General features: G+C 28.5%; 1 protein-coding gene across 2 annotated transcripts; it reads right to left on the bottom strand.

Annotated features, from left to right (window-relative positions):
* Positions 1-84: 84 nt before the first annotated feature.
* Positions 85-13,574, bottom strand: LOC130441637 (ribose-phosphate pyrophosphokinase 1). 2 transcript variants are annotated; one of them, XM_056775405.1, is made up of 6 exons: positions 12,828-13,264; positions 11,873-12,056; positions 9,546-9,608; positions 4,601-4,897; positions 489-749; positions 85-422 (listed from the first exon to the last, which is right to left on the bottom strand). In XM_056775405.1, the coding sequence occupies exons 1-6, from the start codon at positions 13,157-13,159 to the stop codon at positions 330-332; spliced, it is 1,230 nt and encodes a 409-aa protein (XP_056631383.1). In that variant the 5' UTR covers positions 13,160-13,264; the 3' UTR covers positions 85-329. The 2 variants fall into 2 exon arrangements, with proteins under 2 accessions (XP_056631383.1, XP_056631384.1); XM_056775406.1 differs by lacking the exon at positions 9,546-9,608 and having other exon boundaries at positions 12,828-13,574.
* Between the last annotated feature and the right edge of the window lie 677 nt (positions 13,575-14,251).

Here is a 14,251-nt window from a genome sequence, read left to right as displayed (position 1 = left end):
CTGATAAGTGCCTAAAAGCTGTTACTATTTCGGACAAAATATCTTTTTGAAAACCATAAGGATTATATTCAGTGAAATACAGTGTCTCATAACATTTATTTATTCAACAATAATCACATATTCCACGGAATTTTAAAATATATATATTGCTAGATAGATCTGGAGGGTAACTTAATATGTAGAGTGGAGTGTTGAGGTATTACTATTTAATGCTCCAATTTAAGAGTAACTTTACGCAATATCTAATAATAGATTAAATTTAAAAAATAATTCAATAATGTTTCAGATAAGATCTCAATTCTATAAAATTGTAAATTATGTGTCTATTATTAATAGGGTACATTGGAAAATAGATATGATACTGATTCTCCGTTGTGTGTACGTCTAACTGCTTCTGCAAACATCATTGATACGTCAATACACTAAAAAAAAATATACGAATCTGGTTAGATATTTTGAACAATCAACCATTCGAAATAACTATTTACCTGAACTTTGGAACAATCTTTCATATGACCGTCTTGAGGGATTGTATTTGTTACAACTACTGCTTCGAAACAAGCATTATTTATTCTTGAAATGGCAGGCCCAGAGAATATTCCGTGTGTTAAAATTGCATAAACTTTAGTCGCGCCGGCCTCCATTAATTTTTCCGCAGCGTGACATATAGTTCCGCAAGTATCCGCCATATCGTCTACCAATATAGCTACTCTATCTTTGACGTCACCAACTAACACCATTGAAGCAACCTTTTAACGACAAAAAAATTTCAATACTTCTTCAAATATAAAATCAAAGAAATATAAATTCTCTGATCATCAAGAGAAGAAAATCAAGGGTTTTATTCTAGCACAAAAATAGTTTCTAATTTTCAAAAATCCTATCAGTAATATATCATTTTTTAGAGTTTGTTATCTATCAATAGTACTAAAGAATAGAACAGTCACAAAAAGTTAATCGCTGTTGTACATAAATGGCTGAAGAGACATCTTTTTTATTTTATTTGATTATTAAACTAATATTTTTCAACTCTATCTTTTTTATGTAATAATACCCCTACAAAAGGAGACATATCTGTAAGTTAATTCTTACTAAAGCATATTAACACATAATATACAAAAAAATTAATGGTTGTCCTATGTGAGCTTTTATATCAAGTGTTATAGCACAACTAGTGTTGGAAGATCTTGAGAAAATTGTCTTAACCAAACGTAATATGAATACCCCATTCTTTTCCAGTTATGGAGGTCATTGCATTACTGCTGTACCAAAAAATTAAATTGAAAACACATAAAATATTCATTTCTATCATAAAAAACTTTACAATCGAAATCGAAAAAAATAATAAAATCAATTTAATTGATGTCATGTTACATAAAATTAACAATAACATAAGAACAGAATGGTATACGAAATCAACTTTATCCTCAAGATATTTGAACCTCAATTCATGTCGTCCTATGTCACAGAAAAGATCAGTGATTATAGGTCCCAGAAGTACCTGGCCTACAAAGAACACAAACATTTTGAAAAAAATATATTTATTTCTCAACGTAATCTCCTTTTAGCTCCATACACTTTTCCCATCAAAGTTCAATAAATTCGATACCCTTTTTATAATAAGAATCATCTAACTCCTCAAAATAGCCATCAATTGCTGACATCATCTCTTCATTGTTGGAAGATCTTTGATCATCTAGCTATTTTTTCAAGTCTAGGAATAGAAAATAATCCGAGGGGGCTAAATCTGGTGCATGAGGTAGCAATTCAAACTTTAATTCATTAATTTTGGTCATTGCAATAACAGATGTGTGAGCTGGTGCATTGTCTGAAACAACACTATATTCTAAACTAAATGCGATCGTTTTGGCTCGATTTCTTCGCTCAAATATTGCAATAAGTTCGCATAATACTCGCTATTAATAGTTTTTTTGTTTTTCAAGATAGTCAATGAAAATTATCTCACATGTAACCCAAAAAAATGTCCAATGTTTTGATTGTTATTTTGTTTCGTTTCTGGTGTGAAGTGATGTACCCACGTTTCATTCATGATTATGAAACGGCGCAAAAATTTGGTTTTATTCTTGCGAAACATTGTCAAACACTGGATGGAAATATCTTCACGACGCAGTTTTTGTTCCATTGTGAGCAAACGCGACACCCACAGCTTTCTCATGCCAAAATTTTCTTTCGTTCCCTCACTCTCAGTCGACAATCATCCTTTACCACTTTTTGGATTTTCTTCAACATTTCTGAAACCGTCACCTAATTTGGTCAACCACTGGATGCTGGTCTTCGCAGGTCGTACGGTCTCGGTTAAACTCTGCTACCCAATATTTTACTGTTGATAACGAAAGAGCAGTCACACGTAGAGTGGAATCTAGTTCAACTTTTATATTGTTTGGACTAACACCTTCCAAATAAAAGTATTGCATCACATAACGATGACCAATTTTTTCCATGTTATATATATATATATATATATATATATATATATATATATATATATATATATATATATTCCTTCTTCTTCTTCCAATCCTCTCTCTCGAATATCCTTCTCGATACCTTATCTCCAACTTAATCTTGGTCTTCCTCTCTTTCTTCTTCCTTGTGGTGCCCAATTTAAAATTTGTTTGGGTATGCGGTCTTCAGGCATTCTTTGGACATGTCCGTACCATCTTAACTGATTCACCCTAATGTCTTCCGTAATCGTGTGTTGCACCTTCATGATCTCCCTGATTCTGTCGTTTCTTATTTTTTTTCAGTCTTGATATTCCTGCCGCGCGTCTCCAATAATCCATTTCTGTGGCTTCAAGCATTTTGACTGTTTTTTCTTTTAGAGGCCAGACTTCGCTACTATATGTTGTTATACTTTTTATTATGCTATTGTATATTTGATGTTTGTTTTCCTTGGATATTTGTTTGTCCCACAATACACTATTTAGTTGTCTTATTGCTTGTCTTCCTTGGTTATTTCTTTGTGCTATTGCTTCATCTAATCTTCCATCATTAGTGATGATCATGCCTAGATATTTGTATTTTGTACAATGACTTATTTTTTGTTGTGTTTCTTCAAGTATTAAATTTTGTTGTTCTCCTCCAATACACATATATTCCGTTTTACTAAAATTTACTTCTAGACCCCATTTCCTGTATTCCTCTACTAGCTTTCTTGTCATATATTCTAAGTCTTCGTAGTCCTGTGCCAAGATTATTTGGTCATCTGCAAAACACAGGGTATATAGTGTGGAATCGATTAGTGGAATTCCCATGTTCTTACATTTCCTTTTCCAGTGTGCTAGTGCGTATTCCAGGTATATCTTGAAGAGTGTGGGCGACAGACAGCATCCTTGTTTTAACCCCTTATTGATGGAGAATCCTTTTGAGACCTTGTTTCCTATTTTTACTTGTGATTTACTGTTTTCATAAAGCTTTTGTACTGCTTTTATTAGGGCCGCATTTATATTTGTTCTTTCCAAGGCATCCCATAGTTTTGTTTGAGGTACGCTGTCATATGCTTTTTTAAGGTCAACATACAAAAGGTGGAGTTCTTGATTTTTGGCGGTTTTCTTATCAATTATTTGCGAAATCGTGAATAAATGATCAATAGTCGACCTCCCCGCTCTAAAGCCTGCCTGTTTTTCTGCCTCCATGTTGCAATATTCCTGTTCGATTTTATTTTTTAAGATCTTTCCATAAATTCTGGATATTGTACACAGCACTATAAATACACTACAAATTTACTGAAAACCTTCCCTATTGATGGCTGTCAAACTTATACTAAACAATTGTGTAATTTCTAATAATCATAAAGATGAGGCAATGTAACCAGTTTTAGTTTAAATCATTAGAAATATACTTCAATAAACAAATTATAAATTAAATAGAGTCCTTATCATTTAACAAATCGGTCCTTTGAATACAAGCAACAAAATATAATATTAGTGTAAGTCATAAAGGACATAATACATTATCCAAATATTTCACTAAAAACAAAAGAAGTAATAATTCAAAAATTCTTGAATCGGAATCAAAAAACATAAAAAAGAGAATTTTTACAAATGGTTTGCATACATAGCATTTATATTTATTTTGATATTCATGATGTAGGTCCATTGATTAATATAATCACGCAAATTATCAAGTCATATTTTAATAAACAGAAATAGGTCAAAAAGTTAATTTTTACATATTATTTTGAACTGATTTTCATAGAAAAGACGCCTTAAATCAAAAAGTATCACAAAAAATTTGAAATACCTTGAAAAAACGCATAAAAGAGAAAACGAGAATGAATTAAGATTGGACGAAACTATTTTTTATCAACCATTTGCTTGTAGTACATACAAGAATATGTGTGAAGAGCCACTGAACTAAAGATTTTTCTTTAAACAACAGACAACTATTTTTGTTCAGATGTAATGACAATTCTAGTGGTAGGTCAACAGTGAACCAATAAAAGATTTAAACCAATACCACTGTGGACGTAAAAGTTGTGATTTGTTTCAGTCGATAGCAGTTTTATCAAAAAAATCAATTTCATTATTAGTTTCTATTTTACTCAATTGAAGGTCAAAGTTATTTTACACAAACTCACCTCATTAGCTTTCTTTCTTTCTTTGTGAATGAGAGCAAATTCGACATTGAGCCTATCGGCAATTGACGTGACTCTCTTGGCTCCACCAGCATCTGGAGATACAATAATACTGTTTCGCCATTCAGCTATATTTTCTTTGATCCATTTCAAGACCGCAGGTTCCGCGTATAAATTATCTACTGGAATGTCGAAGAAACCTTGAATTTGAGATGCATGAAGGTCCATGGTAATTATATGATCTGCTCCAGCAACGGACAGCATATTAGCAACTAGTTTTGCGGAAATCGGGGCTCGGCTCTATAAAAAAGAACTTCTTTCAAATGGAATTTTCTAATTTGTTTTGGTGTAATTGATTCACGTATTCATGAAGCAATATTTAAATATTCTCATGCAAAATGGATACTCGTTTATCTTAATTTCAAATTTTGAACTGTAAGGTTATTGTATGCTTTTTCCCTTAACCACTTAATATGATCCACCAATTTTATTTTTTGTATGTAAATCCTATGAGGTTATGTGGCCCCTTTAAAACCGGTTACCACGAATAATAATCATTTAGTTTGCGGTTTTCCCACCATGCAATAAATCAGATGCAGACCCTTGTTCGATACTAAAACCTCCCTTGTACTTGGTGAATTGGTACATGTTCACTATTTCTTCAGCGTCAGGCGGCACCAAATTATGACTTTTTCGTGGTCTCAGTTTTGGACGGCGGGGGCATGCTCATTAGGGTGGTGGATAAAAATAATTTTTTTACTACGCCCTCTAAAAAGCTATTTGATGAAAAAACAACAGTATTTTTTTTTTCAATTCAAACGAACACGTGCCTCTATACGATCCAAGTTCATTGAACGATAGGGGCTATATATCTAGATTCTCGGTTGTCTACTTTTAGACAAGCTTATCCTACAGGATATACGAATATAAAAACTTGACGTAAAGTCAAGATATATAGCCCACAACGTTTAATTAACTTAGATCCTGTAGAAGTACGTTTTAAAAAAAAATATAAAAAGTATTTCCCAGTGCTTTTTCATAAAAAAGCTACCACCCTAATGCTCATTTATCCGCATTTCTACGATATATATATATATATATATATATATATATATATATATATATATATATATATATATATATATTTCATCTAAATGTTCTTGATTTTAGGTCTCTTCTGTTTTAAAATTTGCTTATTTATATTGTTCTATAGATATATATAAGCAAATTTTGATAAAGACTTAAAGAAAAGTCGAAACGTCAAAATTTATCTTTCTTTTAAAAACTATTAAAAGCAAAACTAATTTTAAAAAGAAGTGACCTAAAATCAAGAACATTTAGATGCATTAATATATCAGAAGGTCTAAGAAATAAGAAATTGAAGTTATTTATATATAAATATATATATATATATATATATAAATATATATAAATATATATATATATTTATATATATATATATATATATATATATATATTTATATATATATATATATATATATATATATATATATATATATATATATATATATATATATATATATAGAAATTTTGTTAACAATAAAGTTTAATTTTTTCTTAGTTTTTACATCTCTTTACATCTTTTTACATATATATATATATATATATATATATATATATATATATATATATATATAATACATATTGATGACTGCTAGATATTTTTGAGATGTAAAAACTAAGAAAAAATTAAACTTTATTGTTAACAAAATTTCTATTTCGATTTTGTTCTTGTTTCTATATTCATGATGTAGGTGATCTATTGATCAATATGAATACACAAATTGTCAGTGTCAATATCATATTTTGATAAAGACTAAATAAAGGACAAAGCGTCAAAATTTCATCTGTCTTCAAAAAATTATAAAAGAAAACTAAATTTAAAACAGAAGAGGCCTAAAATTGAGAACATTTAGAACCATCAAATTATAAAAATTTTTGAAGTTAGTTGTAGATATGGGTTTGATTTTATACTATTTCATCATAATATTAAATGCAAATTGTAAGCTGTTAGCCATTCATATCAATTATTTCTCATGTTTTGTTAATTGATTTTAAAAATTGAAAACTATGCCCATAATTGTATATTTAGTTAAAAACTTGATTATTTTTTCTTTTCCACATGAAAAAGTTAAATTTTTATCTGTAATGACATAGTTCAAGCATTAAATAGATGTTTAGAATTATGAGAAACTATCACAATTTAACACTTAAGCAATATCTGTTTTTCAAAATAACTAATTATTTATAATAACGTATGTTTGTTGAAACTTTATTAGTACATAGTTTACTTTTGTTTTATCTTGATTTAACATTGACAAGTAATTAAAGAGCAAATATTTCTTTCAAAATTGAAGGATACATATATACAATTTATATCAGTTCTGAAAATATTCTATCGTGATTCAGCTAATTTACAAAATTCTAGTGAAAATCAGATTACTTATTTATTAAAGGAAAAGTATTATCAAGTTTTTCTTGGCGTGGGTCGATAAAAATAGTTGTGGGATTTCAGTTATTTTAGAGCAGCCATACTCAAAGTGTTCTCTGCGGAATCATAGAGACTTCAGAAAAAAAAAATGAAAACACCTCTGATTATCAACATCGATCAAAAATCGACATTTTCCTTCGATTGTTGAAATTTAGTCGAGTCGATCAGTTTCGTTTGTATCCTGCATATACAGTCACTTACGACGAAGAAAATGCCGCCAAATCTAGAATTATTTCTTGATGAAGTGGTGAAAATAATAAATTTCATAAAATCATGACCACTGTAATCCCGACTGTTCTCATTATTGTGTGAAGATAATGCTCCATATAGAAGTACGATGATTATTTATCTCGATGTAAAATTTTAATATGGCTATTCGAACTTAGAGGCGGAATTATCAACGTTCTTTTAATTTGATAACCGTTTGTAAGATAAAACTTTATGGTGGATATCTTTCAAAAATTTAACAGTTTGGATTTATCATTACAATGTAAAGAGACAACAGTGTTCCAAGCCAGTAAGAAATTATTGCCTTCAAAAAATAGATGTTTGTATTATTTGGGTTGGTAAGAAAGAAATAAAATGAGTTCAAAATATGTGTAGCTTTTTCCCTTGTTACATTCAATTTCTTATATTGTCTTTTGTTGTTCCATCTTCCGAATTTCTGCTTCCTAAGTATTTGAATGGTCTACATAGTCTAACTCTATTTATTTGCAGTTCGGGGTCTGCTTGTGAGCTTCCTGATGGCAGATATTCTGTTTTTGACATATTCAAACTCCATTTTGCATATTTAGTTCAGGATTTTTTTAGACAAACCATTTTTAATATATCTTCTAATATACGAAGTTTATTATAAAATAAGTCTCATTCTATTATCAGCTCGGTGAAGGTCGATTTAGGTTCGCATCTTCTACTAATAGTTAAGTGTATAATTTTAAAAATATGGTGTTTAGAACTAACAAGATGCCTATTAATTATGACAATCTTATATTTTGAAATTAATTTAGAAACTAGATCTACACATCTGGAACAAAATATACAGAAAAGTATAAGAGTCCCAAGTGTAGAGCTTACAAATAACAGAAGGATATATTCAGAATTATTTAACTAGAGTTTTTGTGTCTTATAATTCCATTCTTTGGGAGAAGTTGCCTAATAACTTTATATGTTATGATAGAATATTGATTTCAAAATTATTTCAAAAAAGACAAAGTGTAAGTGTAGAATAGTGTAAAATAAAAAATTTGGTTTAGTACTTATTACAAAATTTCCATTATTTTAAGAAAATAGATCCTATAGTATGGATAAAACGTTCAAGAAAGAGTACCTTAACTAGTATATGCAAATATAGACAGAATTAATCAATTATTGGTGATAAGTTAACAAAATAAAAATTAGATCTTTATATTTAACTGATATTTAGGAGTAATTTTTTACTTGGTGTGAATTTTTTCCATCCGTATATCCAACTAAAAGTCTATATACATAATTGAGAATGAGGCTTATAATCACAATGATTGAAGCAGATGTCTTAAAAAATTATATGATAAGCTTAGTTACATCAAGGATGAGAATATGGATTTCGAGCAATAACAAATATTCGATACAAGTAAACAGATTAGTAAATATCATACTGATGTAATGAAATTATTGACCTCTGACACTGAGATAATGATTACCACATTATTTATAATTTATAAAAATAAATTATGAACCTCTTAACAAAACATTTCTCAATGTTATCATGCAAAATAGCTTAATTCATAAAAAATATTGTTCTTATTACTTAGTCCAATGGAAAGTTCATATCTTTATACTTAAATTTACTTGTCCTATGGATGATGAATTGTTCATTACAGAATATATCAAGTCATCTACTTTTAATTTAAGAAACTTTGTTCTGTATTGCCAAGGTATAGACTAGTTTAATTAAAATGGTGAAAAGTGTGTGCATGCAAATAATAATAAATTGATTAAACAATGAAAATATATTTTCTCCTTTCCTTCTATTTGCCATTCTTATAGAAAGACTAAGTGTGCTGAGTCAATTTTGGACATTTTTATTTATTTTTGCCTGTACTCACAGGACATAATTTTACTTTACTAGATATGTTGAAGATTAAATTGTTGTTTAAATTATTCCATTGGACAAAATAATTATAAAGACAAATATATAAAAAGATTAGACAAAAACTCATTTTTGTTAAAATTTCCACAACTGATTTTCAATTTATAAAATAATTTCAAATGTTAGTCATATATGTGTATATATATATAAATACCTCATTAAAATTTATATTTTATTTTATGAAGAAATTTTAAGAAGCAATGATTTTTAAGTCACCCTTTGATGGAGCACAATAAAATGATGCACATATAGCTGGTGAATACCCAATTCAAGCATTACCCAAATTTAGCTATAAAAATATTTGTTACCCTAAATTTCCATTCAATTGACTTCCACTTCGCAACATTGAGTTCTTTTTCAGTTGAATCTTTCTAAAACAGTTCAATATAATTTTTATTTAGAACGTTTCTACACACTTCACTATAGTGATAATTCTTCTGAATGTGAACTGGAAAAAGGTAGTATATAATCTATGACTCCTGGTACTAATGAGTCACAATACATAGAATATGATACTAATTATTTACAAATCATAGAGGTATTCAACTACATGTCACATTTCTTTATGAAGTACAATTCAATGTTGGTTGAAGCATACATATAGCCTGGGGGGGTAATATTTCTAATTCTAAGACTGCCATATAATAGGTTTTAACAGATTTATAAGCTTTTATTTCTACTAAGAAGACGAACTTTATTTTGAGATATACATTATTGCAAAATGTAAGAAATTTAACTTACTGCCGATCTATGATTGTAAATTTCAATAAAACATTGGAGAAAAGATATTAATTTAGATACACGTGCTTATGCATAGGCCAGTTTCTCCACAATTATCTCCATTAGCCAGATAGATAATTAAATATTCAAAAAATTGTGATTACGGTGAAACAAAATAGTAACAGTATGAAATTAGTCTTCTGAAAATAAACAGAAGAGCATTTGTATCCAAAATTCAATATCCCCAAAAATTAATGTTTGGACGACAATTTTTGAGAATTACATCATAGGTCTCTTTTGGAATAATTAATATTTGATGATAATAATAAAAATACTTTCAATAACACTTATTTCTTGGTGTGTTCTCATTCCAGATTTACTTATGAATTATTTTTTTTGTCTTGAAGGTTACTTGAGAGCTACAAATCTAATGAATTAAGGGGGACAATGATGTGGTAGAGTTACAGATGAAAAGCTGGGAGATGAGACTATCTCTACATAATAAATTTGAATATTGTTTAGCTGAAAAAAGAGTTTTACATGAACTTTTATCATGTTAAATTTTGTTTGATATTGTTTTTCATCCTCATTAATGTTTATTTTTGTTAACTAGTTGGTCTAGGATTTTACATTGAAGTTGCTCTATATATTTCCAATAATTTTTACAGAGAAATGTATTTATTTGGTCTGTATACCAATTAGTTTTGTTATTACAGTAATCCCTCTTATAACACTGTACTGTAATTTTATATTATGCGATTTTAATCCCTCGAATAAAGTTGGAATTTCCCCATATAAGGCGGGGTGGGGTGTCCAGCATTATATTCTTGCACCGTGAAATTTATAATGATTTGTTCAGTTTATACTTAGTTTTGTGCGTGTGTAAATTGTGTTGTTATAAAATTGAATAAAATTATTTTATGTAGATTGTGTATTAAAAGATGTAAAAATTCTATTTTAAATAAAATATTTAGTTTTAAGCCATGAAAAGTGAAAAGGATACAAAAACCAAGTTAAATTTTATTTCTGTACAACAAAAAATTGATATTTTGGATCAGCTAAAGCTAAATGAGTCAACAATACGAACAATTTTACAAAATAAAAGTAAAATTAGGAGTGCTGTAATGTCTAGATCATTGCAGACCTCAAGTAAATCCTCACGCGTAAAAGATTTGTTAATACCAAAAACAGAAAAATGTTTGATGATTTAGATAGAAGATTGTGCATTCAAAATAATATTTCTATAAATAGTTGTTTAATTAAAGCAAAAGCCCAAAAAATTTTCAATTATTTAAAGGAAGAAACTGTTTCTTTCAACAATGAATTAAACATGGATAATTTATACACAATGTTTTATACAGGGTAGTTAAAACTCGTTATATGGGAATACTCATACAACTTGGACTAATTTAAAATGTTATGGAGGGGTTTACTGTACTATATACAGATAGATTGGCAGTAAATAAATCTCAATAAAAGTATATGTGAGCAGAGGGCTTTAAATTGAAACAACTGATCTTAAATAAAAAAAGTCCGCCAGTGAAGAAATTAACTGAAAAAGTAGATAAAAATATATATGAAAACAAAAGTTATGTGATAGAACAAAACATTTTTAAAAAGCTGTCAACACTAAATTGCTTCTATTTTAAAACACACATGGTTATTAAACATAATTCTAATATATTTACAAAATAAATAATTGGAGAAGAACCATTAAATTAATTTTTCAATTCTTTTCCAGTCTATTAAATTAGAATTATGTCGAGACTTTTTACATCACATGGCAAAACAGAACAAAATCTAATTAAGCTTTGAAAATAATTGTCAACTCAACAAATACTTATTATCACATAGCTCATCCATAACTAGCAGATTAGTAGTACTGAAGAGTATAAAAAAGTAAATTAAAAATCACCTTATCTTTCTTGTCTTGTCTGGCATATGGGAAACAAGGAATCACTGCAGTTACACGACTGGCAGAAGCTATTTTACAAGCATTTATCATAATTAAAAGTTCCATTAGATTATCGTTGACTTCACCACAGCCTGACTGCACAATGTAGACATCTTCACCTCTCACTGACTCTCCAATTTCCACACTGGAAATATTAGTTATTATACACACAAAATAAATGAATAATCACACCTAACTATGAGTTTTAGTATTTTGATCTTGTATTTTATTCAATGTTTAGTATAAAATAAAAAAATTAAAGAAAAAATATATTATTTTTTTATTTGTTGAATTTTTAACATGTTAGAATATATATTACCCTTAAATGAAAATATTCATTATTATCATGTTTTTTCTGTAAAATGATCTTTATGTCTTCAGTATTCTATTACACAAACATATCTTTGTATATTTTGTCTAAAGTATTATATTTCATTGCACCTAGTTTAAATAAAAATGTTAATTTGAATCTGTCACATATACTGAACTTTATTTACAACAGGGTAAATAAATAAATATATTTTCAGTGCTAGCTTCAAACCAATAAACTAATTTCATTTGTTGACATATTTTGGAAATTAAAAATCGAGTTGTTATGTTAACATTATGTGGAATTTTATTTCAACTCATTTTTTCATCACCCAAGTGAATTAATAGCAATAATTCCTAAAAAAATGTGTTAACAGGTATGTGCTTAAAATGAATACAAATTTCAATAATTACAAATATTAAAATTGCAACAAACTAATAACCACAAACACGCGGCATGTTCAATGTGACTATTTTATATTTACATTTAAGAGCCTATTTATTCTTGTTAAATCTATTTACATCTTTTCAAACTATTATGCAGCTCTTGAAAATACACTGGTTAATACTCATGTTATGTAAATATATAAAAATATTTATATCCTACCATGTTTCTAGGTTGCTAAATTTTTTTGTGACAACTTTTCCTAAATCAATACCTAATCTGTCCACAATTCTTTGAGCAAGATCAGGATGAGAAGTACCACTAAACACTTTTATATTGGGCATTTTTTTTATTAGATGTGGTGACTCGTTGGATGTAATTCGTACCACGTTATGGACTGCCGCCGCACTTACATCTGCCAGAACATCAACATCAGCTTGTAGAGAATCTAATGGTGATAAAACAGGCATTGTTTTGGATTTTGTATTGGCAATATTGACAGTATTACCGAAACGACCAGGGCTCTCAACTCGTCCATCAAAAAAGCGCGCCATTGTTATCTCCCAAAGTTGTTTTCTAATTACAAAATTTCATCAACATTTCCCAATAGATTAATTTCAAAAACAATTACTTAAAATGACACATTAAATGTTAATTCATATACGACGTGAAACTATGGTTACGAAAATTATTTATATCAAAGATTATTGTAATCTAAAACTATAAAATCATTTCCATTTTTATTGCTTTGTTGACTAGATATTTTAGTAAACTGGGAAATATATGGCTTTTAGCATTTTGGCAATTACATCGATAATTGCTTATTTCCTTTGCCTATGACTTTACCATCGATAGAAACTTTATCGCTATTGTATTAACTTTTTTATATATAAAAAAAAATTATAATAGTATGGAAGTTTATCAACGATCCTAATCAAATCGGGAAAGTTATTTTACCAATAATCTACTAAAAACTGATAAGCCTGGAATACGAGGACACTTTCACTGCCGGTTTCGAATTAATAAATTATTATGAGGAATATAAAAACAGAGATATTGGTATTTAATAGTAGAAGAAATATGGGAAAATTGAGGACCATCACAAGCGTTGTATAAACAAATTCTGAGATTTAAGAATTAGTTTTTGACATGGCATCATCCTTTAGCAATTATTTCTATTATCCAATAATGTGAATTTAGATATGCTCCTTTTTTTCGCAACAACCATAGATAAAAATAAATTGTTCTCGACATAGATTAACTATGGTTTTTGATAATAGAATTATGTGTTAATTCTATCTTTACGTTAGATATTCTTTATATACAGTGAAATATGAGATGTCAGATATATTTAAAATCAGATGAATTTTATTTGATCCTAATTGGTCAATACAAAATGTAGGTTGAAAAGTCATATCAACTCCACTCAAGAATATTGAAATTGGACTAAAAGAAAATTACGAATTACAGTAATTCCATACTATACATAAAAATTGTACTTTAAATAGAAAATATATTTACTTGGCAAAATGATATAAGGGGTATTTATGCAGCTTGTATTTCAAGGGTATCGCCTCTTGATTTTACAACCATTCATAAAGAGAAATCTACATTGGAATTTGAACTTAGGCAACCCAGCATACCGT

Source organism: Diorhabda sublineata, chromosome 3 (assembly GCF_026230105.1).
Source record: "Diorhabda sublineata isolate icDioSubl1.1 chromosome 3, icDioSubl1.1, whole genome shotgun sequence".
NCBI lineage: Eukaryota > Metazoa > Arthropoda > Insecta > Coleoptera > Chrysomelidae > Diorhabda > Diorhabda sublineata.
The sequence above is the reverse complement of the archived record's forward strand: the minus strand, read 5'-3'. Positions and strand labels throughout refer to the sequence as shown.

Excerpts from the sequence above, each read along its gene's own strand:
- LOC130441637 (XM_056775405.1), bottom strand. The coding sequence starts at position 13,159 with ATGGCGCGCTTTTTTGATGGACGAGTTGAGAGCCCTGGTCGTTTCGGT. Across the intron at positions 9,609-11,872 it reads GACAAGACAAGAAAGATAAG|AAAGATTCAACTGAAAAAGA; the intron begins GTGATTTTTAAT and ends GAACTGTTTTAG. Across the intron at positions 750-4,600 it reads AAAGAAAGAAAGCTAATGAG|GTTGCTTCAATGGTGTTAGT; the intron begins GTGAGTTTGTGT and ends TGTCGTTAAAAG.